Source organism: Bos indicus, chromosome 13 (genome assembly GCF_029378745.1).
Source record: "Bos indicus isolate NIAB-ARS_2022 breed Sahiwal x Tharparkar chromosome 13, NIAB-ARS_B.indTharparkar_mat_pri_1.0, whole genome shotgun sequence".
Lineage (NCBI taxonomy): Eukaryota > Metazoa > Chordata > Mammalia > Artiodactyla > Bovidae > Bos > Bos indicus.
This window is the reverse complement of record NC_091772.1, coordinates 42,593,253-42,617,685: the sequence shown is the minus strand read 5'-3', so window position 1 is coordinate 42,617,685 and position 24,433 is coordinate 42,593,253. Positions and strand designations below refer to the sequence as shown.

The window sequence follows — 24,433 nt, the reverse complement described above, 5'->3', positions numbered from 1 at the left end:
TCATTTTTAGTTTGAAAAAGTTGAAAAGTCAAACCTATTTTCAGAATGGTTCTTCAAGACATCAACAGGGAAAAGTTGTGGGCAGAATAAGCCCAAGGTTGGGGGGGCTCTTCTTTCAGAAGAGAGGCAGCTGGGTGGGGGCCAGGTCCCAGCCAGGTATCCCGGTCCCCCACCCCCGCCGAAAGGGTCCTGGGGGCTGTCTTCCTCGCACCTCTACCCCATCTACAGGGAGAAAAGAGGCCTCCAAGGAGGGCAGGGCAGGTTTAACTCCAGGTTCTGAAGCCGTGCTCTTTTTCTCTCAAGAGGTGTTTCTGGAGGGGTGCTGGGAGTGATGCTGGGGGCTGGGGGGGCACACAGTCCAGAAGGTGGGGGACAGTGATGGTGACAGTGACCTGGCAGAAGGGGCTTCAGGAGGGAGCCAGGTGGGGACCAGTTAGAGGGCTGGGAGGTGCGTGGGGCTGAGGGGTGGAGGGTGGGAAAGGAGAGCAGAGAGAGCCCTGAGCTAGAAGCTGGGTGTGGGGCCTAGAGCGGGACTGTGACTCACCCTGGTGGCAGGTGGTGGCCTGGTGACATGGGCTGAGAGGACCACCAGGAAGCGAGGTTGTGAGGAGGAACAAACGCTCTGCCTCCCACACCCAGGGGCGGTGTGGATGGAAGTGAGGTCTCCGGATGAGGTGGGGCAATGGGGGCTGCAGCCCTGAGGGGCACAGGGGAGACGGAGGTGGGCAGATTCCTGAGGGGGGTGGGCTGAGTCAGGAAGGAGAGAGGAAGCTCCCTCACGACTCTGGAAGAAATAGGCGGCAGGAGATTTGGCAAAGAAGACATGGCGGGGCCAGAGACTTGGGGAGGTTAGGGGGATGGCGGCAGGTGGCAGGCACCAAGTGGGGGGGGGGTTCTGGCTGCCCCCAGGGACACAATTGTCATGACACCTGGATGAGCCCCTGGGCAGGAGCGCAAAGGCCTGGAGGGGAGGACGGCAGAGGCCCAGCCTTCCCGCGGCCAGAGCAGACGCCCCCGGTGGAGACGGGGTGTCGTCTCAGACCAGGGTAACAGAACTGGGCCCGGACAGGTCATGGGCAGGAACTTGTGCAGGGCCAGCTCTTGGCAGACCCTGCCCGCTCACCCTGACGTCACCAAGGCTGCTCCCACTGACCTCTGGGCGGCTCGGACCAGGCCGCCCCGGTGGACTCCCTGGCCACTCCCTTCTGTGAAGTCACCCCAGGCCCCTTCACCCCTGGATTCAAGGGAATCGAGGACTCTCTCCTCTCCTGGTGATCAGAGTGGGAAGCAAAGCATCAAGGAACCGTTCTGATGTTTCTGGCTGAAAAGTTAACTTTCCATCAGAATCCTAAGTGAATCCTCCTCCAGCTCCTGTCCTCCCTGCCGGACAACCCCTTCTTCAGAACCAACGCCAGCCCCCTCCGTGCTGTTGGTTGCCAGGCCCTGTGCTTGCCCTCACGGGGTGGGGCACTCCACTCCCACCAGGAGTGTGTGGGCGCTTCACAGACGTCTAGGGGTCAGGGCAGGTCCACTGCTGACCAGGTGGACCTGAGCTCGGGATGCTGTCCGCAGCAACAGTTAACTGTTTCCATGCAGGTTACAGAGGACGGGGTCTGCCCTCGAATCACCACCAAACGTTCAGAAAGCGTCCCGGGAGAGGACAGCAACTTCCTGACAAGGACCGGCTGTAAAATGAATCAGTAGCAAATGTTTTGCGTAAACAAATGTCCCTTAACTTGCTTTCTTAAAAATGAAGACACGTGGGAGGCACTGAAGCCTGGGATGCTGGCCGTGGTCCACGCACTGAAGCTGGGGAGGGGGCCGGGCCCGGCCTTGCGGTCCCTCCCCGTGGGTGGATGAGCGTCCCTGCGGGGAGGGGAGTTTCCTGGTGTAGAAGGGCAAGGGGGCTCCTGGGCGGCCCGAGGCTCCCCACCCCTTCCTGTTTCAGGAATGTTCTAGGTGTGCCTGGGGAACCCGAGAAGAGAACCAGGGTGCCCATGAGTGGAACGCTCTGACGTCTCTGCTGAAGGCCCACCCCCCACCCCGTGTCCTTGGGGGTTTCCTCCCAGCGGTTGCTTCCCTGCCAGCTTCATGGGGCCCTTGTCGTGGGCAGGGCCTGGGGCTCACACGGGGGGTGTGGGGAGGGGTCGTGCCCAGGAACTGGGGTGCTGGTGTCCATGGTCTGCCTGGAGATTCACCCTGAGCCATGCCCCCTCACGTGATATCACATCTCAGTGAGCCGGTGGTTGCCCTTAATTCTGTGGGGCCACACCCACCGGCCGTGCTCTAGGGGCTCTGAAGGATGAGTCGCCCTTCGTTCAGGGGGCGTATGTGTCCCCCGGCACAGACAGGATGCTAATTAGTCCCAGCCTTAACCCATCGGGACCCGCCCAGAGTGAATCCCAGCTCTGTCTCTTAAAGGCTGTGTAGTCCTGGGGAAATTGCTTGACCTCTCTGAGCCTCTCTTGATGGCACCTACTCCTGAGGGTTGTGGTGAAAGTGCAGGAGACCGTCCCCGGGAAGGTCTTGTCGCTAACGGGCGTGTAATTGTGTCGCGACTGTCAGATATCAAATATGCAAAATGGCTGCAGTGGGGGTAAAGGGTGTCCCAGCTGGAAAACAGAGATCTCAGAATGCAGAGGGTGGGTCAGGGGCCCCCTTGCCGAGATGTGGCATTCCCCTGCCCCCCGGGATGCAGCCTAGCCTGGGCCTCCCTTGTGGAGGGTGGTCTCTGGGTGTGCCCAGGTCCTGTCACTGGTGGCCGATGGGCTGGACCCCAGGCCCTGCCCAGGTGGCCTGTGGTGGGAAGCTGGGCCCCTGGGAGCCTGACTAGGGGGGCTTCCCAGGAGAGATGAAAGTCAGCTTGAGAGAGAAGGGCTTTCCATTCTCAACCAAAGGTAGAACAGCTGAAGAAATCAGAGCAGTGGTTTCCTAGGTTCTAAAGGGCTCAGGTTAGCACAGTTCAGCACCAGGGGTGGGAAGAAGTCAGGTGCCCAGGGCGTGACACTGGGGGCCCCAGTCCCCCAGCTGTGAAAGGCTCTGGAATCTGTTCTTGGAGGAGGGCTGTGGTGAGAGCAGACTTGGGGCCGGGGCTGAACTGTCTCTGCTGGACCACCAGCCAGGGGCCTCCAAGCCGCTCACTGGGCCTGGCCTCTGTCACAGCAGAGAGAGTCTGTGTGGCATGGGGGTTGCGGCCAGCAGAGGTTCAGGACCTGGGGTTTGGGCGGGCGACTGCCCAGCGCCCCAGACCCAGGGGGACTGCCTTCCTTGGGCCACAGCAGCCAGGCTCCTCCTGGGCCTCAGGTGGTGAGGTGATTTGCCCATTTCGTGGATGGTGAGACTGAGGCTCAGAGAGGCTCAAGCTCCCAAGGCCTCTGCATGTGAGTTGGACCCTGGGCCCTCCTTCATCTTGGGCTGCAGGGTTGTGAGCCAAGCTGACAGGGGAGGGCCCGGCCAGCCAGAGGGGAGGAGGGGGGCGGCAGGGACAGGCCTCTCCTGCTGGGTTGGAGATGGCTGGGTCCAGGGCCAAACCCTGGCAGAGGACAGGCAGTCCCACCAAGGGAAGAGGCCCGTGCCCAGAGCCTCTGGGCCAGGATTCGCCTCGCCATCCCCTTGTTAGGGGAGGAAGGGAGGCAGCAGAAGAAGCTTAGGGCAGGGGAGGGCAGGAACGCCTATTCCAGTGCTGTGGAGACGTGGGCCCCTCACTCAGGCTTTCCCTTCGGACGGGCACTCGGGCATCCCAGGCAGACAGACGGCCCAGAAGAGGCCCCGTGGGGTTCACAGTGTGAGCTAAGACTGTGGCCCAGGGGAGGGGACCAAGGCAGGGTGTCTGGTCCCTGTTATCCCTGAGATGGGCCAGAGCCCCAGGCAGTGTCTCCCACTCCCTAGGCTATGACCCCTCCAGGGACTGAGAGGATCAGACTGTCTCCTTGTCACCTGCCCGGGCATCTCCACCTGGTCACCTGTGGCCATGCTTCAGCCCCCTTTGAAGACAGAGGAAGGCAGAGACCAGTTGCTGCCTGGGCACTGCCCCCACCCCTCACACTACCGCTGGTCCGGTTTCATTTCAGCTCCGGCCAACAGCTTCCTTGTGCACGTGGTGACAGGTGCTCAGGGGCTGTGTGACTGGGCAAGTCACCTACCCTCTCTGGGCCTCGTTTCCTGGCGGCTCCCCTCGCCTTCCCCTAGTGGTGGCCTGGCCGGAAGAATAAAGGTTCCCCCAGACAAGTCACAGGGGCGCAGTGGAGGCCGGAAGGATGTGCTCTCAGAAATGGCCTGACCCTGCGAGCTGTCCCCACGGAAGGGCCCTGGGGGGGGCCTCCTCTGGGCACACACAGACACCAGGAGTGGCGGGGAACAGAAGGCACTTCCCTGGCCCCCAGAACCCCCAGTATCCCCAAAGCCTGCTCCCCACAAAGGCAGCCACTGTGAGATCCCCTGGAACGTGCCTTGGTGACAACATGTGAGCAGCAAGTTCACAGCACCCAGGCAGTGAGGAGATCCCCTCTTACCTGGTGAAGACTTCCCCAAGACACCCAGGACCAGGCCACAGACGGCCAGCAGCGCCCCGGCAGGATGCATGGCTGTGTTCAGACTGTGCTGGGCAGGGGTGCCTCCCCGAGGTGGTGGGGGAGCCCCGCCCAGTGAACCGCCTGTCTGGGGTGGGCTGGTGGTTTCTTGCTCTTCACCTCCACATCTCTCAGCTACAAACTCAACCACTTCCTTTCTAAGAATTTCCAAACAACGATCATTTGCAGAGAGAGGAGGGAGAAGTAAGAGCGGCTAGCAAAACCTCTGTGATTTTCTGCCCTGGAAACATGTGGAAGAGATGTCCAGAGAAAAACGAGCAGGAATTTTCAGAACAGATGCTCGGGGTTTCTCCTCCAAAGGCCCAGATTCTGGGATCCGAGTGGCCCCCTGCAGGAGACCGTCCTCCTGGCATGAACAGGCCAGTCTCCCTGGGAAGTGGCCAGAAACCAGGGTGCAGATTGCAGTTCAGAGGAGCCAGGTGAGGAGCAGGTTTGCTGATGAGTGTCTGATCCTCCAACCTTTGGCTCAGAGCTGGCAAAGGAGAGGAAGGAACAGGGCCTGGCCCGGTGGTCCTGGTCCCCTGCCCGAGCGCCCTCTACAAGCCCAACCCCCGGTTAGGAGAGGGGGCTCTGGAACCATGTGGCCTGTGGCTTAGCCCCTGAACACCTGGGTGACCTGGGGCGAGGGTCTCCAAGCCTAAGTTCCTCAATTAGTTTGTGCTGAGGATTTGCAGACATTGTGAATGTAACAGCCCTTGCTACAGCCTGTTAGTTAGTTAGTGTGAGTCTCAGTCGCGTCTGACTCTGCGACCCCATGGACTGTCGCCCACCAGGCTCCTCTGTCCATGGGCTTCTCCAGGCAAGAATACGGGAGTGGATTACCTTCTCCAGGGGAATCTTCCCGAACCTGGATCTCCTGCATGGCAGGCAGATTCTTTACTGTCTGAGCCACCAACTACCTGCGGCTTCCACCAGGTGCGGCAGGGAGCTGGGCTGTCCTGTGCTCATGGCCTTGACCCTGCGGTAACTCAGGGGCCTGTGGTCACTGCTGCCGGTCCTCAGGACCAGGGGTCATTCCCACTTTCAGAAGCTCTGGGGTAGGGGGGCTCAGAGTGGTTATGGGACCTGCCTACGGCCCATCTCCGGCCTTGGCCCTGTCGTCTGTGAATGTGGGTGACGGTCCACCTCGCCGCCCAGGCCTGAGGGTTAGCAGAGGCCCGGAGATGAGGAAGGAGTGTGTTACGGGCCCTGGGGAAGTGTGTGTGTGTGTGTGTGTGTGTGTGTGTATGTGTGTGCACCCTGGGGAAGTGTGTGTGTGTACTGTGTTACATGTGTCCTGTGTATGCATGTACACCCCAGGGAAGTGTGTGTGTGTATACTATGTATGCGTGTGTACCCTGGGGAAGTGTGTGTGTGTACTGTGTTACATGTGTCTTCTGTATGCATGTACACCCCAGGGAAGTGTGTGTGTGTGTTACATGTATGCATGTACATCCCGGGGAAGTGTTTGTGTGGTGTGTGTGTACTGTGTTACATGTGTCCTGTGTATGCATGTGCACCCTGGGGAAGTGTGTGCGTGTGTACTGTTACATGTGTCCTGTGTTACATGTGTCCTGTGTATGCATGTACATCCTGGCGAAGTGTGTGTGTGTACTGTGTTACATGTGTCCTGTGTATGCATGTGCACCCCAGGGAAGTGTGTGTGTATTGTGTATGCATGTGCACCCTGGGGAAGTGTGTATGTGTGTACTATTACATGTGTCCTGTGTTACATGTGTCCTGTGTATGCATGTACATCCTGGGGAAGTGTGTGTGTGTGTCCTGTGTTACATGTGTCCTGTGTATGCATGTACATCCTGGGGAAGTGTGTGTGTGTGTCCTGTGTTACATGTGTCCTGTGTATGCATGTACACCCCAGGGAAGTGCATGTGTGTATACTATGTATGCGTGTGTACCCTGGGGAGGTGTGTGTGTATACTATGTTACATGTGTCCTCTGTATGCATGTACACCCCAGGGAAGTGTGTGTGTGTGTTACATGTATGCATGTACATCCCGGGGAAGTGTTTGTGTGGTGTGTGTGTACTGTGTTACATGTGTCCTGTGTATGCATGTGCACCCTGGGGAAGTGTGTGTGTGTGTCCTGTGTATGCATGTGCACTGCGGGGAAGTGTGTGTGTGTCCTGTGTATGCATGTGCACCCTGGGGAAGTGTGTGCATGTGTACGTTACATGTGTCCTGTGTTGCATGTGTCCTGTGTATGCATGTGCACCCCAGGGAAGTGTGTGTGTGTGTATACTGTGTATGCACGTTCAGCAGTCTTTGTTTCAGTCTTGACATGTGCCTGAACGTGAACATGTGTCTGAATGTGAACCCATGTGTAAGCATGTGTTTCTGAGTGTGAATGAAAGGTGTGTAGGTGCTTATGAGCAGATGTGTGTAAATTTGTGTGAGTGTTTTGTATGTATGTTGTGATGTTGGTTTTACGCGTCAACTTAACTGGGCCACTGAGGGCCCAGACACTTGGTCAAGCATGGTCCCCTGTGCGTTCATAAGCAATGTTTCTAGAAGGGATCGGCGTTGGAGCCAGTAAACTGACTAAGGCACCCAGCCCTCCTGTGCGGTGGGCCTTGTCCAATCAGTTGGAGGCCTGAATACAACAAAGGCTGAGGAATAGGAGTCCTCCCTGCCTGCCTGTCTTCTAGCTGGGTCATCTGTCTTCTCCAGCCTTCAGACTTGGACTGGGACTGTCCTGGGTCCAGACTTCTCAGCCTCTTTGATCCCACAAGCTAATTCCTTGTGCTAAATCCCTCTTCACTGCCTCTGTCTCTCTGGAGAACCTGACTGATACCCTTGGGCAGGGTGTGTGTATCTGTGTGAGAGTGTATTCAGCTTGAGAGTCTGCCTGTTCACGTGTGTGTGTCTATGTATGTGTGTGTACTGTGTGAGAGTGTATACAGCTTGCGAGTCTGCCTGTTCATGTGTGTGTGTGTGTCTGTGCATATGTGTGATTGTGTGTAGCTGTGTACATGCACTCTTTCTGCCCCACCCGTGGCCTGGCGGTCTCGGACTCTGCACTGAGCCCCACTCATTCATTCAAGGGTCCGTTCATCACTCACCTCCTGCCACTTCTTCCTGCATGAAGCATGGTGTGTGGTCCCCTGCCTGGTGTGGTCAGGACTCCCTGGGCCCTGGGTGTAAGTGCAGCTTCTCGGGCTCTACTCCTGATCGGGCTCTGTGAGGGGGACCCAGGAATGTTCTACAAACCCTCCACGAGAACTTTGGTCTCCAAGTCAAGCTTTCTGGCCTGGAGGGTCACTGGCATGCATGGTGTCCTTCTGACTTCCACACCGTGCTCGTTGCTGATTGGTTGGAGCCATCCAGTTCTCACACTGTCCTCCTGGGCAGCCCAGCCACATGGCCATGGAGTGAATGGGATACTGGAGCCGTCCTGCGGCTCTCGGGTCCTGAGCTTTCTGCCGGGTGCTGCCCATCTCGGCCACGGCTGGGCTCAGGGAGCCGGGGCTCTGCCTGCAGTGCTGCTGCATTAGTTCTGGTGACGGCGGTGGTGATGACTGGAGGGTGTGTTCCAGCACTGGCTCTGTGCCCAGCCATTTTCTAAGTTCCATTTTTCAAATCCCCACACTGTTTAACAGGGAAACTGAGATACAAGGGTTGAGGAGTTACAGGACATTCTGAAGAGCTGGGGCCCAGGCAAGCAGTGTGGTCCTAGCCGCTGTCCTGCACCCCCACACCCAACCTTGCCCAGGGGCCCTAGCCTGAAGTGCTGGCAAGCCTACAGACGTCAGCTTGGCCATGGGGGTCCCTGATGGTGGCCCGAGGGGGCTGACATCTGTCCAGCACGACTGTTAGCAAAAGCATTACGAGACCCTGCAGAACAGGGAGTGTGGGAGCCTTGGGAGTGGTGTGTGTGTGTGTGTGTGTGTGTATGTGACTTTTGTGCACCCAAACAATGTACAGAAGAAACACAAAAACATGTTGCCCCTGGAGAAGATTATCCAATGGGCTTCTGACCCCTTATGTCTGCCTGTACTTTATTTTCTAAAGTCCACAGTAGCTGTCTGAATGGAGAACCAGAAGGGTGCTTTTTGGTCCAAAAGGAGCTGCTGGTATGAGTGGGGGGCGAGCAGACTTTGTCCACATGGTGGTGCTGTGACCCAAGAAACAAGCAGGTCTAGCCTGGCATTTCCCAGGCTCGGGGCTGGGGGCTGGGGACTTCCTCTTCTGCTCTGGGATCCCCCTGCTCCTGTCCTCACATCTGCACTGTTTTGGTGATGGATTTCAGTAGACCTCGGCTCTCTCTGGGGAAACGCAGTTCTCAGCAGGGAGGACCCTGCAGGTCTTTGGCCTGGGGGCTCTTCACCCTCCCCAGGCCGGGCCTCATCCTGGGGGATTTTGGTGCTCTTGGGGGTGGGGTTCCCACACCCAGTGCCACCCACAACCCTCCATAAGGCCACGCTTCTGCACGTGCGGGCTGCATGGCTGGGCACAGCTGCTCCACTAGCTCTGGGATGTCCCTGGGGAGATCCTCAGTGGGTGTCTGGATTCACCTAAGATGCTGAAGCCCCGTCTGGACAGATCTCTGCAGGGCTGTTGGCTTTGTGGCTCCTGGAGCGGCAGGCAGAAACTTCATTGCCTTTTATGAACTAGCCTTTGAAGTCACACGGGGATACTTCTGTCACAACCACAGACCCGTGCTGTGCTTATCGCTTAGTTGTGTCTGACTGTTTGCCACCCCATGGACTATACAGTCCATGGGATTCTCCAGGCTGGAATACTGGAGTGGGTTGCCGTGTCCTCCTCCAGGGGATCTTCCCAACCCAGGGATCAAACCCAGGTCTCCCACATTGTAGGCAGATTCTTTACTGTCTGAGCCACCAGGGAAGCCCAAGAATCCTGGAGTGGGTGGCCTATCCCTTCTCCAGAGGATCTTCCCGACCCAGAAATTCAACTGGGATTTCCTGCCTTTCAGGCAGATTCTTTACCAGCTGAGCTACCAGGGAAGCAGACCGACTTAGACTCAAAGGACAGGAAGCAAAGCTGGCCCCATCTCTCAGGGACAGTGTCACCGTAAGAAGGGCATGGGGGAGGGGACATGTCTGCCTTGGGTGGGTCCAGAGAGAATCAAAGGCTAAACCTCTTTGGAAGGGACCCTACCTCCCTGACTTTACCACCCACTGCAGGTAAGCCTGCAGGTGAACCTTTACCACACCTGTTGCTGTCTGCATGGTCAAGACAGGGCAGTGGGCCATCGGGCCCCACAGCCCAGGGGTTCTGTTTAGGAGGGGCTCACACCAGCTCTTGAAGTGGGCTCTGATCGGCCCGTGTCAGCTCAGTGGGTTAACAGGTGGACAAATGACCAAAGAACTTATGTCTGTGGTAGGGAGGAGGAAAATGTGTCTTGCTTCACGATCCTGTTCCCCCCTCTTTCTTCCTGTACATCAGTTAAGCAGCACATAGCCCCCCAGGGCTGCTGGTAGCCTACTTGGTATAGGAGGACAGCCTGGCTGAGGAGGAAGCTCTAAAGGGAGAATTTTAGAGACTCAGCCATAACAAACTCCTGGATCAAACCCACCCTGAAGCTCATATGCTGCCAGATTTTCCAGTTATGACCACAGGCACAGTGGGACTTGGCTCCTGGACACTGCACACAACTTGTCTTACTTGTGGCAGTGCTGTGGCTTCTGTCCAGAGGTCACCTAAAGGCCTGGCTTGGCTTCTGACACCCATTCCCTAAGGTTGCCAGTTAAAATACAGGGCACCCCATAAACTTGAATTTTAGAGAAACTAAAGTAATATTTTAGTATAAGTACAGTATAATATAACATAAGTAGGCTTCCCAGGGGGCTCAGTGGGTAAAGAACCTGCCTACCAATGCAGGAGACACAGGAGACACAGGTTCAATCCCTGGGTCGGGAAGATCCCCTGGAGGAGGAAATGGCAACCCATTCCAGTATTCTTGCCTGGGAAATCCCATGGACAGAGGAGCCTAGCGGGATACAGTCCATGGGTTTGCAAGAATTGGACATGACTGAGCACACACACATATATTCTAAGTATTGCATGAGGTATAATTACACAATAAAATCATTCACTGTCTAAAAGTCAAATTCTGTGTATTTTTAGGTGCTAACCCTGGCAGCCCTTCATTCACTTGGCCTGGTCGCCTGGTGACCTGGGCAGAAGGACAGACTTGCCAGCTCTTTACACGCGATTCTTCTGGGTGGAATATGGGGCTCTCAACTCAGGGCCCTGGTGGGTTGTTGAGGTCCATTAATGGACCGGAACTTGGTTGTCCGGAGTCGACGATAAGAAAGTAAAGGAGAGAAAGAGGCTGATATTCCTTGGTTTACACAGAAAGCCAATAAAGCCCCTGCACGGGGCTTGCTTTGTTCATGGAGGCCTCAGGCACCCTCTCGATGGGGTGAAGGTGCAGAGCGCCTTCTCGAGAGGGTCTTAGAAGCCCAGGCAGGAAAGTGAACTCAGAGAGCCTCTGCACTCCAGGGGATCAGCCTGAAAGAGAGAGAGAGAGAGAGAGAGAGAGAGAGAGAGAGAGAGAGAGAGAGAGAGAGAAAGACACGGGGACCAGAACTCTGATGGAGCAAAAGTGTTTTAATCAACATGGTGTGGGCATATATACTGTCTTACAAAGTACTTATTCTAAGCAAAGATAAAGATTAAAATTCCAGACTTACAAAACATAGGCAATCCATATTAAAGAGAGAGATTTGTAAACAATCACTCTTACCGTATGGTTCACAAGAAGGAAGAGGGTACTTATCACCATATAGAAACACTAATGAAGAAAATGGCTGGATTCCTCAGTCTCGGGAGAGGCTTGCCTCTCCTCTTAATTCCTGAATATTCAGGAATTAATAAGGAGCAGAGAATTCCTGACAGATCCAAAACAGCACACAGGAAGCCTCCTGTTAAATGCTTCCTGACAGTGGGTCAGCCTGGTCAGCCTACCACACCAGCCGCGCAGGGGCCTGGTTTGGAGCAGCACCTGCTATGACTGGACGGGATCCTGCTGTTGCTTTCGCCCTTACGCTTTGCGGGTCGAAAGCTGGAAGAAAGTGGAACGTGTCCCTAGCTGGGCCCCACTTCTGGTCGTCTGCCGCCAGCATCCCCCTGCCAACCTGAAACCTTCCATGTCCCCCACCCTGGCCTGCATGCCTGTCCCTACCACATGCGAGTGAGCGAGTTCCCTGGTTGTCACACACCCTGAATAAGGGAGGTGGTTTTGCTTGCTCTTGTCTGGGTGGTCCTTGTTTATTTTCTCACCAGGAGTTGTGGGTGGGGATTGGACTGGGGACATGGCCTGTGCAGACAAGTTAAAGCATAGGTTCTTGCTGGGCAGATGTACCAGACACTCCGCTCAGGCAGACACAACGCCCATCCCACCACTGGGTTTGCCTTCCTCCCTGTGTCCCTCCTCCTCATATTTCAGGATGATCACAGATTGGAATGGTTGAAGGTGGCCTCTCTGCCTCAGTGCCCCCACTTTGTGTCTGATGACCCATTTATTACCATTAATAATGGTAATATTAATGGGGCCTCCCCCATGGCTCAGTGGTAAAGAATCTGCCTGCAATGCAGAAGCTGCTGGAGACGTCAGTTCGATTCTTGGGTCAGGAAGATCCCCTGGAGGAGGGCATGGCAACCCACTCCAGGATTCTTGCCTGGAGTATCCCATGGACAGAGGAGACTTGTGGGCCACAGTCCATGGGTTTCTAAAGAGTCGGACATGACTGAAGTGATTAACACACACACACACGTGCAGGCACCAAGTATACCTTTACTTGTGCGTCTGTAACTCTCGGGCCTCATTTGCTTGACTCCACAGTGTTACGGATAACACACTTCACTGACTTTCCTTCTGCCGTTAGTTTCCACAGCCCTTGTGTAAAATTCCACATAGCAATTTCCTGACCCCAAGTTGTGTTGTGAGCTAGGGTTGGTTTCACAACCTCCCTTAACTTTGTTGGACTGGCCCAGCCCAGGGCTGGCTGGATTTAACGTGTCATGTGGGTGGTGGGTGCAGCTGTCACAGAACCACAAATCCAGGGTCAAAGGGATGGTCATGAAACTCAGTTCTCACTTGATTTCTTCTGCACCATTTTAGTAGAAAAATGTTCAAACTTTTTCAGAAAAACAGAATGAATTGTTCTGTGGATACTCACGTGCCATCCCCTAGATACCACAGTTAACTTCTTCTATACTGGCTTTGATAGAGAAAGAGAAAAGGCACAAACTGGATGATTAAATAGTTAATCCCACTAGGGAATTGTAAGTAGAAAGCCTATGGGAGACCCCTGTAAGTTAATGATTATTTAAGAAAGCAGGTTGTGTCTCAACAAAACCATACAACGGAAGCACAAGGCATGCCCCCAAACAATAAAACAATGGTGGCTTGCGTCCCACATCCTGCCCAGTGAGCTCGGTAAGTTAATGATCCCTAGGACATGCTCTCTGCTCGCATGAAAACAATAATTTGTGGACCTAGCTGGACCATGTAGGGACAAAAAAATCTCCCCTGCCCAACCTGGAGGAGGAGCTGATGATGGAAGCATGAGGTCTACTCAAGAAAGACAAAGAAGGTCTTCTCCCCCTCCCTCCTTTTCCTTTGATTATAAAACTGTAGCCTGGTAAGCTCTTGGGGTGTGGTACCTCCTTGCCCATCTGCTTGCAAGGCTCACAAGTGTCCTATTTTAATAAATCACTTTGTCTCACTGAATTTTTCTCTGTGCTAAGACATAGAGGACTATGGTAATGGAGCTCTTTGGAGCCTTTGAAATGACACCTAACAGTTTCAGCTCCATTCATCCATCCATTCATTCATCTATCCATCCATCCATCCATCCATCCATCATCCATCCATCTAGCCATCCATCCATCATCCCTCAGTTCCTCTTGCTATTTTTGCACATTATTCACAAAGTAGCTGCACTTCAGTTGATGTTGAATTCTGGGGACCCCCATCCTGCCCCGTGACTTTCAGGGCCTTGGTTTAAATTCTCCCAGAGTCAGTAAAGCCTCCCAAACCTGCTGCAGCCCAGTTCTACCACTCCAGCTGTCACCAGGCCCCTTTTCGCACCAGGGGCCCAGTGACATGCTCCTTTTCTCCCAGGGTGATCTTTAAAAGAAGGCACTGAAGGGAAGCAAGAGGCAGAACCTGTGGGGGAATTAGAGTCCGGAGCTGGGCCTGTCCTGTCCCTGAACCAGGGCTCTGGCAGGCCCAGAATATGTGGGTCTAACAAGCTGGCAGGTGAGGCTCCACTTTGAGAACATCTGGTTCAAGCTGGCATGGCTCCTTGGAAGTCCAGTGATCCCTAAAATAACTGCTTAGCCAGAGTCTGGGGTGTCCTTTTGGAATAGAGATGGAAACATGCTTCTGGCCCAAGGGTGCTACAGTCTTTCCCCCAAGGGAGGCCAGGCCGGCCCCTCCCCGGCCCGAATGCCCCTGGATGCTGGCTCTGGGACAGCACCTTCAGGGTGGTGACTTGATCCTGTTCTGGGTGTGTTTCCTCTGCAGGCTGTGTGTCTCTACAGGTCTGCCTCGGGCCACACCTGCAGCCCCTCTGTGGCTCTCTTAGTGTCCATGGCTCCACTGACCCACAGGGGAGGGGGTCCAGCCATGTCCCAGAGACAGAGGTGTCATCTTTAGACCTGCATGCACCATGGCACTAATAACCTTTCTTTGCTTGATTTATTTCCTCATCACCCAAAGTAAAACTGTAAGAAAGCAAGTGTGTGTCTTTGAGAATGCCTTTGCCTCCTTCTGCAGACTGCACAATGCTGTCTTTCACACTCTGCTATTGCAAATTAAGTCATTAACAAAAGAGTAAACTCGTGTTAATTGTTGATGGCTTATTAGTACCTATGTGGATGGCCAGGCTGGGGACGTGTGTGAATTTCATTAATTTCTCCAGGCTTTTGGAGTTTGGCTTGAACTCAAAGGCCCTCCGTGAGTGAATTCTTGTAAAGCTTTAATTAACTCTTGCCAGTGTCAATATATTTTATTACCTTCCGCAGCCCACAGGCTCCCTCATGACTAATTTACTCGGGTGTTCCCAGCCGCTCTCATGAAGGCCGATGCTCCGGGCCGACGGGAGTGGATTGTGTTGCTTTATGGGTTACAGCTCAAGGGCAGTGCATGTCCATCAGAGATGATAACTGGGGTTGGATTGATATATACACACTATTATATAGACCACTTTATATAGGTCTATAAAATAGACCACTAATAAGGACCTGCTGTATAGCACAGGCAACTTGACTCAATACTCCGTAATGGCCTTTATGGGAAAAGAATCCAAAAGAGTGGATATATGTATATGTATAACTGATTCACCTTGCTGTACAACAGAAATTAATACAACATTGTAAATCAACTGTGGTCCAATAAAAAAATAAGGGAACCAAGGGACTGAGGTTGGAGATATGAGTTTGGCCATGACCTCGAAGGCCGGGTGGGGTCTGGGAAGGCCCCAAGTCTGGGTCCTGACCTTTGCTTGGAAGCTATGGAGTGGAGAGTCGGTCACCCCACCTCCCACTCCCTTTCCCTCCATTTGAAGGCCCAGGTGGGAACCTTGCCCCTAGAGGGTCAGGTGCAGGGGCATCTTCACAGACACAGGTATAGGTGGAAACGCTGACTTCCATTGGCTTGGTGGTCTGGGGTCTGGGGTCTGAGGCTGCTGCTGGCCTCTCGAGGTGGGAGCCAGGGGGACAGACATTGTCAGTGCATGGCCTCTGCAGCAGCTACCTGCCCATTCCACCTGCGCCCACGGCCCCTGCCTCTGCCCACAGGACCAGAAGGGCCGAAGGGCGACAAGCCGAATTGCATCATGACTCTTAGGGTGGAAGAGGGGGCGGTCTGCCCAAGGGGGGCACCCCAGGCTGTCAAGCCTACTTCCCCGGGCCGCTTCTTCCCCTTGACTCCAAGTCCAAATTTATCCAAATGTTGATCTTTGAGGCTTGCTACTTCTATCTGATTGAGGGCACATTTACGTGCAGTGGATGTAAGATCGTAAGTGGATGATTCCATGAGCTTCTGCAGATCCATGCACTCAGTACAGAGCCATGGGTTCCCACGAGTCCTGGCATCAGTCTGCTGGCTCCTGGGCCCTGTACTCTGATCCTGTCCCCAGAGACTGGCCTGGCCACCTACAGCTCTGCGCGGGGGACTTGCACAGCTGAACAGTCTTCCCAGCCCCCTTCTTTTGTGTCATGTGATGTCCCTGGGGTGATCCCTGTGGTTCCTGTGTCAATGTCCTTTCCTCTTACTAAGGAGTGGGGTTCTGTCCGTTTGTCCATTACTTGCTGATGTGTGTTACATTTTGTCCAGGTTTGGCCGTTATGAAAAATGCTGCTATAAATGTCCGTTTCTCCTGGGGGTGGGGGGATTGGTGAGTCGTTGGGTAGGTGTATTTTCAATTTCTCCAGAAACTGCCAGGCTGCTTTCTGGAGCAGCTCGAATGATCTTCACCCCCAGCAGCAGTGCCGTCGGCACTTGGCACTGTCGCCCCTGTTGAAAAATATTTTTCACCAGTTGAGGCTGCCTCACTGCGGACAGGTCCACAGGCCTATTCCAGACGTGACCATTTTGTTATCTTTGTCGGAAGGATTTCCACCATTAGTGCTTTTCTTACTTTGCATTTCTTTTCTCCCAGGTGTGACTTCTGTGTAATTTTGTCACTCTGCTCTTCAGTTGACTTTTTCTCTCTCCAGCTAAATTTATTCTGCTCTTTAACCCATGGAGTTTTAAATTTCAATGATTATATTTTTCATTTTCAGAAATTCCATTTTGTACTTTACTAGAACTCTGTGGTCAATTTTGAGAGTCTCTCGTTCCTTTGGTTTTTATCCATTTCAGCGTGTTGAGCACCTTTATATTTTTGAATTTGATAATTCCCTTCTCTTTCGAGATCCTCTCTCCTCGCTTTTTGGTGTGGTCATTGATTCTAGATTGAAATGGTTGGTTTCCTCATTCATGATTACTCCCAAGTCTCTGTCGAGCATCAGGGATGCTCACTGTGCCCTGGGGTAGGCAGACCTCTGTCCTTGTCCTCTGGCGGGTTCTGTGTTGGACAGACCACCCCTCTGCCTGCCGGGTGCCTCTACCTCTGCAGACCTGGGGCCTCGTCCCCCTCATCCCCTCTGATAATACACAGGCTTGCATTCTGCCGTCCAAGCTCAATGACTCTATGACCTCGGTTAGCTTTAAAAAGCTTTTCTAAACCTCAGTTTCCTCATCTGTTATGTGGTCACAAGTCAGCACCTGGAGGACAGTTAAATTATTTCTTCCCTTTTCCTTTCTCTCTTCGTTTACATCCACTTTTTTCTCACTTAGAGTGACTATTAAGCCAAGACTATTAGAAACCCTGAACTGTGTATTAAATTAGGCTGAAGCACTACTTACAATATAATAATGATTCTTTGAAAATATTTCAACTTTTTCTTAAATATTTTTATTTTTTTATTTACTTGGTTGCACGGGGTCTTAGATGTGGTACGCAGGATCCTCATTGCAGCATGTGGAATCTTTTAATTGTGGCACGCAAACTCACGTGGGACTTAGTTCCCTGACCAGGAATTGAACCTGGGCCCCCTGCATTGGGAGCACACAGTCTTAGCCACAGGATCACCAGGGAAGTCCTAAAAATGTTTCACCTTTTTATCTCTTCTGCTGTTGCCTTATTGACTCTCTGATTTGTCAAGAGGGCAGAACAACCAAACAAAAGGCTTCAATATAAAAAGTCTCTTGGTAGCTGGTGTAATAAATCTTCCACTGAAATTCAGGTAATTCTCGCCTTTGAGTCGTGATGGGGTGGGGGTGGTGTGTGGTGGGGCGGGGCAGAGGAACAGCCCCTAGGCTGCTGCCGTGGGAAAGTGTTCTCAGAGTTGGTGTTTAAGCTCTATTGGAGTGTCCTCTGAAGTTTCTCAAAAGATAAAATACGCTGACTGCTCATCTATCTCAAGTCCTGTGCATGAGATAAAAGCCTTTGCTTCCACTGCCAGATGCTCTGAAGGGGGATAAGATGTTAACTTGCCATCAGTGAAGTCCCCTCCCATTTTGGTTGTGATGGTTCTAGGATCTGGGATTCCCCTCCTTGCATAGTCAGAGCTGCTTGGCAGTCACAGCTATGGATGTCCAGGAGGTTTGTTCGTCATTTTCTCTGGGTGGCAGGCCCCTCATTTTCTTCTCTGTCACGGCCTTGTTTTCCTACAAGAGATGACACACGACGACTCCTCTCTGGTCCTGGGCTCACTTACCCCTCTGGATAAGGCCCCTTTATCCTCCAGCAGCTGGGGCCTCTGCTTTAGAAGTGGCACCTTAGGAGGCAATGTTGCTGTGTCCGGAGGCTTCTCTGCTTCAAGAATCTTACTAGAAACACCCACCCGCCTCCAGACACGCTTGCACACAGGAGAGCCTTGGAAGGGGAGTCCTGCTGCTATAAATGGCACCCGAGAAGATGCCTGGGGGAGGTTTCACTGGTGTAGGCAGGAGGGAGCAATGCAATATGAAAAGAGATGGTGGTGGGACCCATCTGTCCATCTGTCCATCCACTCATGCACTAAGTGTGGCTTAATTAGATCCTTTTCTTCTCTTCAGCGGGCACGTGAAGGCTTGAAGCCTGGTGCTGGAGTTACAAACACAGGACACGTCTTGTCCTCACGTTGCTCAGTCTTGTGGGCCAGAGTGACCCATAAACAGATTCACTGCCCAGTGTGAATGTCACTGGGTAGGTGCATCAGGGTGGAGAGGAGGACAGAGCTTCGGGAGTGGGGCTGGGTGACCAGGGATGCGCCAGAGTTCACCTTCACGCCGGGTGTTGGACTAGGGGCTGGAGGGCCTGAGGTGCCATCCCCAGGACAGTCTGGCTCAGATGAAAGTGTGGCCTGCAGCCTGGATGAGATGGCAGGTGCCAATCACGAGGGCCCCAGGGGCCTGGCTAAAGGACTTGCACTTTATTCTACAGGAGCTGGGATCTTGTGAAGGGATGTGATAACAATCAGAACTGCATTTTGAAAAATTGTTCTGGATGATCTTTGGTGGAGGAGGCAAAGGAGCCAGCTGGGAAGCCACCGTCCAGGCAGGAGGTGCTGGTGCTGAGCCTGGGGTGGGGTGTGGTGGAGGTCAGCTGCCAGGGGCTCCCTGGGAAGAGGCTTTGGCAGGAGGTGAGGGAGAGACATGGACAGAAGTGAGATGAGGTTCAGGGACTGAAGCTGGGGTGCCTGGAGACCCAGGAAATGGGCTGCAGGCAGTATGGGTGTGGGTGTGCTGGGTGGGTAACGGGGGTCAGTGCACATAGTTCAGGTTTGAGGGTCTGTGTGCATTGAGGTGAGGAGGCCTCACAGACAGTTGTGAACATATCTGAGCAGTGACAGACTCAGGGGTGATGGGCAGGACAGACATGGGAAGATGGGTGCTCCAGACACAGGGGTGATGGCCACAGAAATTCTTCAGATGCGAAGGGCTTAGCTTATTAATTAATATCTCTCTAGCACGTCACAGTGTTGGTTCCTATGAAGTTTGTGGTGAACTCAAAACCTAGGACTTTCCCATCAGAAGTGCCGACAGTTCAAGTCTCTGCCATCTCATTTCTGAGTGACTGATCTCTTGAGTTCAAATGCATGACCTTCCATCTGGTTATTTCTGGTCTGACACTGGTTTCTGGGGCCTGGCTGTCGTGCTGCTGGCCCCTGAGTCCTATGGCCCCTGCTGCCATCGTGGTGGGTCTCTGCTACTGCCCACCAGGGGGCTGTTGACGGAGCAGGGCCCTGGGGGCTCTGTGCCTCCGAGTTCTGCATGTGGGGCACAAAGCGGCCCCTGCACGAGGGGCAGTGCTCACTGTCATGGCACCCCCACATGAGCGTGTCAGCAGAGGTCAGGTCAAGTGCCGTCAGTCATCCTGGAGCACCCGCCTGACTGTGGTTTCGGCCTCGCTTCCTGTCCCTGCAATTTTAAACTGGAAGGTGGCTTTGACGGCCCGTGTTCAGGGGCAAACAGGAGATGGAAAACCATCCCCCTCCTTCTCTGCCAGGGGCTGCCTCAACCCAACTCACAAGACAATTTCTTTGTTATTTGTGGAAAGAGGGTGAAGAATTTACAGGAATTGTATTAAGTGGTTTAAATCCTTTATTTCATCTTTCTTAAATAGCAGATTTTCAAAGACTGGCAGGCAAATTGAAGGGAAGTGCGTGCGTGTAGGTGGCGTGTGGGTGTCCAGTGTGAAGCTGTGAGGTCTGTTCCCAGGAGCACACACGTTCCAGGGTAAGACCCCCCACCCCCAGTAAGACTCGCTGGGGTCCGGGGGTCTGTCCTCGTGAGTCCTGCCCTGGTTGTGGGGGGCAGGATGTGACTGGCTCAGACCTTCTGTGCGTTGGGCTGGAGCCTGCGTCAAGGGGCTCCTACCGCCTCTTCACTCAACGCTAAATTGTTTTACATTAGTCAAGGGTGAGGAGAAGTGTTGTCGGCAAGGAAGATCTCCTATGGTTGGTTAGCAGGTTAGAAAGCTACGTGTCAGGAATAAACAATTTATTCTTCAGTCTGTGTGTCACGTGGACCATGAGACATGCCGACAAGGCCAAAATCGATGAGCTGTGAGGAGCAGCTGCCCCCGAGTGGGTCCTCAGCCCGCCCTTCCTGCACGTCCCCCGCCCTGTGTCTACCCCATCGCCTTTGTCCGGAGGCCACCCCCATCGTCTTGCTCCGTCCACTCGGACCCAGGCAGTGGTGCAGCGTCACCCTTGGTGTGGGGGCTATGCCCTTCCTCCTGCAGGTGAGGGTGGTTATCATGGCCGCTTCCCCAAAGCAGCCGTCGATGCTGCCCATGGAGCTGTGGTCCTGTCTGGCCCCCTCTCAGAGGGTTGCTCAGCCTCAGGCTATCTTCTTAAAGGGACCTGGGCCCCTGATGGACACTCCGGCCCCATGCAGGGAGGGTGGGGCTTCGGGAGGGCTCTGGAGAGAGGCGCTGCTGGGGAGCGGGGTAGGTGAGGAAGGTTCCAGGAGGTGCTTCTGTGGTCAGAGGGGAAGCATCCAGCATGGACCAATGGGCCAGGGTCTCCTCAGTTGTGGATGGCGCTCCTGCCAGCCGGTCGGTTCTCTGTGGACCCCACCCCATCACTCTCGGCATGTCCTTCCTGAGAGGCGGGCTCAAAAGAGTAAGGGCTAAATCCACGTGCTCAGGGCATTTTCACCTTTCTCAGTCTCTGCGACATCTCAGGCTTTCCCTGAGACAGGAAGCTGTCTAGGTTTCGGTGCCAGAGGGGTGCTGGGCAAGGTTACATACCCATCCACACTGTCTTTACTTCTGTAGATATGCGGTCATGCTTATCTTTGAAATTGATTTTATTGTAAAGATGAAGGGCATTTAAAAACATGTTCAACTCTGGAGACATTAAAGACACCATTGACAAGAAGAGATGAATAAGAGAGGCTTTTGAGGAGGAAATCTGTGCTCAACTTCTCCCTAGGGCTCCCTGAGCAAGAATCAGGTTTGCCCTGGCCTGGGGAGGAGGACTGTGGTCCCCACATGGCAGGAAGCTTGGCCAGGAGTAGAGTCTGCTGGAGCTGGGTGCCAGGTACAACCCTGGGGAGCTGGGGGTGCCAGTAGAGAGAGACCAGACTGGAGTTTCCACCAGGAGACACTCCATGTGACACTCCCACTGTGAAACTGACGGATCGGCAGGGTCTCCATGAGCTGCTGGGCAGGGCTCGTCCCGCACCGGTCTGTGGAGTGGGCCCTCCCTGCTCTCAGACGTTAGTGGCCATCTTCAAGGCACTGACTTGAGACGAGGGACAGTACATCAGTAGCTCATTCTGTAACCGCCCCCCCCCACCCCGTAATAAGCTTGGGTGACAATGAGGACAAAGAGCCGTCTGGGTTGCAGGTCCACTAGGTTTGCATGACATCTCAGAGGAGGGCCATTTATTTCTCCTTAAGTGTTTTCGTTGACCCAGAGCATCCTATGCAGGGGGCTCAGTGTGGTCGGCGACAGCCCAGCTGCAAGCCCAGCTGGCTGGAGCCAGGCACCCATGTGGCGGCGGCTGTGGTTTCTGTCCCTGAGCTGACAGAGCGCCTTGTGAGCCCCAGTCTGCAGAACGGCAGGAACATTTGCAGTGAGAGGCAGATGGCTAGATGGCCGCAGCCCTGATCTGCTCCAGAGAGGCTGGTTCATGCCTGTGGTCCTGTGACATTATCCGTTGCCACCTTTGTACTTACCCAGTGCCCTCATCCGGATGATAAATCCCACAGTTATCCTGCAATGGTTAATACGTGTCATATATGAAGAGTCTTTTGGTGTTAAATGGGTGAACACCCTGATGGAAATGTGGAGTAAAGCCATGAAAGGTACTGTGTATGCAAATTAAAACAGATGGTCAGTTCATGTTGGAAAACACTGTTAATAAAAAAGAAGGCAGCATGAGGAAGTGTTTTTGCCAACAAGGGGAAAGCTTTGCAAACAAGTGTAAACACAGTCGGGACTTCCCTGGTGGTCCAGTGGTTAAGACTCTGTGGTCGTAATGTAGGGGGCACGGGTTTGATCCCTGATGGGGGAACTAAGAGCCTGCATCCCACATGACATAGCTAAAAAACCCCGAAACAAACAAAACCCCCCCACAGCAATGCACAGTCTTGCACGGGTATGGGGAACGGGTCCCGTCTCATCTTTTTGGTCACAGCAGAACTTAGAAGACTCCTTCTGGAAAGCAGCTTTGCAACTTGTGGGAGAGGGTTTCTACTTCCAGGAATGTGTCTTTAGGAAATATTTCAGAACAAGTAAAATCACGGGTGATCACTGTAGCCTTATTTATAGAAACTTGGAAAGACACGACGTGCCCAGCAGAGAGGAAAACAGTTAAATGTTACTGAGAAAGCCCATAAGCACACAGCAGAAATGATCCACTTTGACCTCCACTGCCGCCCTTGTGAGGTAGGTACCCACATTGTCCCCACTTTACAGGTAAGGACACCGGGGCACGGAGCAGTGAAGGGACTTCAGCTGATTCTGGACGTGGGCAGCGTGGCCACTAGACCCAGACCCAGACCACCTCCCCCAACACAGGGTGTGGCCTGTCCAGTGGGATGGATGGTCCTGCCGTCAGACCTGGTGTCCAATACTTAATGACTTGGAAAGGTCAGGTTGAAATCGGTGGGAGCAGTGACAAGGCAGCGTGGGGCTAAAGCCAGGGGATGTGGTGATCCTGACTTCATTTGTTCACACAGTTACTGAAGCTGCTGCCCTGGGACCTGAGACAGGTGGGCAAACACCATGCAAACCTCCCTGCCTCATCAGCAGGACACAGTCCAGGGGCCTGCGTGTCTGTGCCTGGGTCGGTCAGGGGCTCACATTTATCATTTTTTTAAATTTAAACATAATTGACACAGAGTAAAATCCACAGATCCTGCAGTTTGATGGGCTTTGATAATTTCACATATCTGTGTGAGCATCACCCAGACAAAATAGAGGAGGTCTTCATCATCCCAGGAGTCTCCCTGTGATCCTTCCCACCCAGCCTGCTCCCCACCTGGGGATCCCTGGTCTGATCTTTCAGCCCAGACTGGTTTCCTGTTCCTGCTGTCACAGGCGGTGGTGTTTTTTTTTTTTTTTCGTCAGGCTGCTGTTGTCTGAATAATGTTTTGCTGCCTTGTCCAGGCTGGGGCTGAGATCAGAACCCTCCTTCCAGTTACTGAGTCGCGCCCATGGCGATGCAGAGCCTGGGAACTTTTGTGTTTAGACACTGGTTTTCTCTTCTCTTGAATACGCACGCAGGTGTGGGCTGTTAGGTTACAATGACAACAGAGGTATGCTTTACAGGAAAGTGTCAGTTTCCAGGTGGTTCTGTTGTCACAAGTTCCAAAGTCACGTGCTCTCTCTGTTGGTACCTTGCCAGTGTTTGACAATGGCTGTTTTTCTGCACTGGGGATATAGTGGAATCTCGTCCTTGGCTTTATTTTTCAATCTTGTAAAGCAATAAAACATTCTTTAATTTAAAAAGAAAATAAAACTTCACAAATCCTAAGTTATATAACAGAATTTCATAGAGAAAGAAACACCGTCTTCAGTTGGAAACTAAGAATTTAATGCCCCAAGTCACCAAGCTCTTCATGTTCAGCTTAAATGTTTTTTTTTTTTTAAATCCTTCCCACTCTCTATTTTCCTTTCTCCACTTGAAAACCTAAAATGTCAAAATTTATTGACCCTGCAACCCACACCTTGTATCCCAACGTGATATGTGCTCATCTTTATTTGTCCAGTGGTTTATTCCTTTGAAAGGAAGCATCTATAGTAATCTGGAAACACGCAAGGAGAGGCATGAGATAAGGAATGAATGACACAGCACCTCAGTGTTCATACTGATAATGGGCTCGGTTAATTAATAAGTTTAACCCTATTTCTCAAATACTATTGGGGTATAACCTAGGATTTGCAAGCATGTGCTGATTTTTCAATATGTTACTGGTATGAAGACTAACTTTGCTTCCAAATTCTTTCTAGGTACTCCCAGGTGACGCAGTGGTGAAGAACCCGCTTGCCAGTGCAGGAGATGCAAGAGACATGGGTTCCATCCCTGGGTCGGGAAGATCCCCGGGAGGAGGAAATAGCAACCTACTCCAGTATTCTTGCCTGGAAAAATTCCATGGACAGAAGGAGCCTGGTGGGATGCAGTCCATGGGTTCACAAAATAGAAAGACACAAGTGAGCAGACATGCATAGCAAGTTATCTCTAATCTTAGAAAAGATTTGAAAGCTAAAGTGTGTTCTTTCCATGCAGTTTGCCGTGGCTTTAAGTTGTGCTTACTGGTCATGAGTTCATCCAGATTCTCAGCTGTGCTTGTCATTTTTCGTACAACCTCCTGTTAACTATCTGCTCAA

At 53.1% G+C, this 24,433-nt stretch overlaps 1 protein-coding gene and 1 long non-coding RNA gene across 3 annotated transcripts in view; one reads left to right on the top strand and one right to left on the bottom strand.

The window, feature by feature from the left end:
* CST7 (cystatin F) overlaps positions 1–4,666 on the bottom strand; it is a 9,828-nt gene extending 5,162 nt beyond the window's left edge. Inside the window, exon 1 of the mRNA XM_019973276.2 lies at positions 4,512–4,666. Coding sequence (XP_019828835.2) covers positions 4,512–4,581 — 70 coding nt within the window. The 5' untranslated portion in view covers positions 4,582–4,666. The remainder of the gene's footprint in view (positions 1–4,511) is intronic.
* Positions 476–24,433, top strand: LOC139186497 (uncharacterized). 2 transcript variants are annotated; one of them, XR_011570080.1, is made up of 3 exons: positions 476–5,008; positions 22,373–22,489; positions 24,056–24,433. It is a non-coding gene; the product is annotated as an uncharacterized lncRNA (long non-coding RNA). The 2 variants fall into 2 exon arrangements; XR_011570081.1 differs by lacking the exon at positions 22,373–22,489.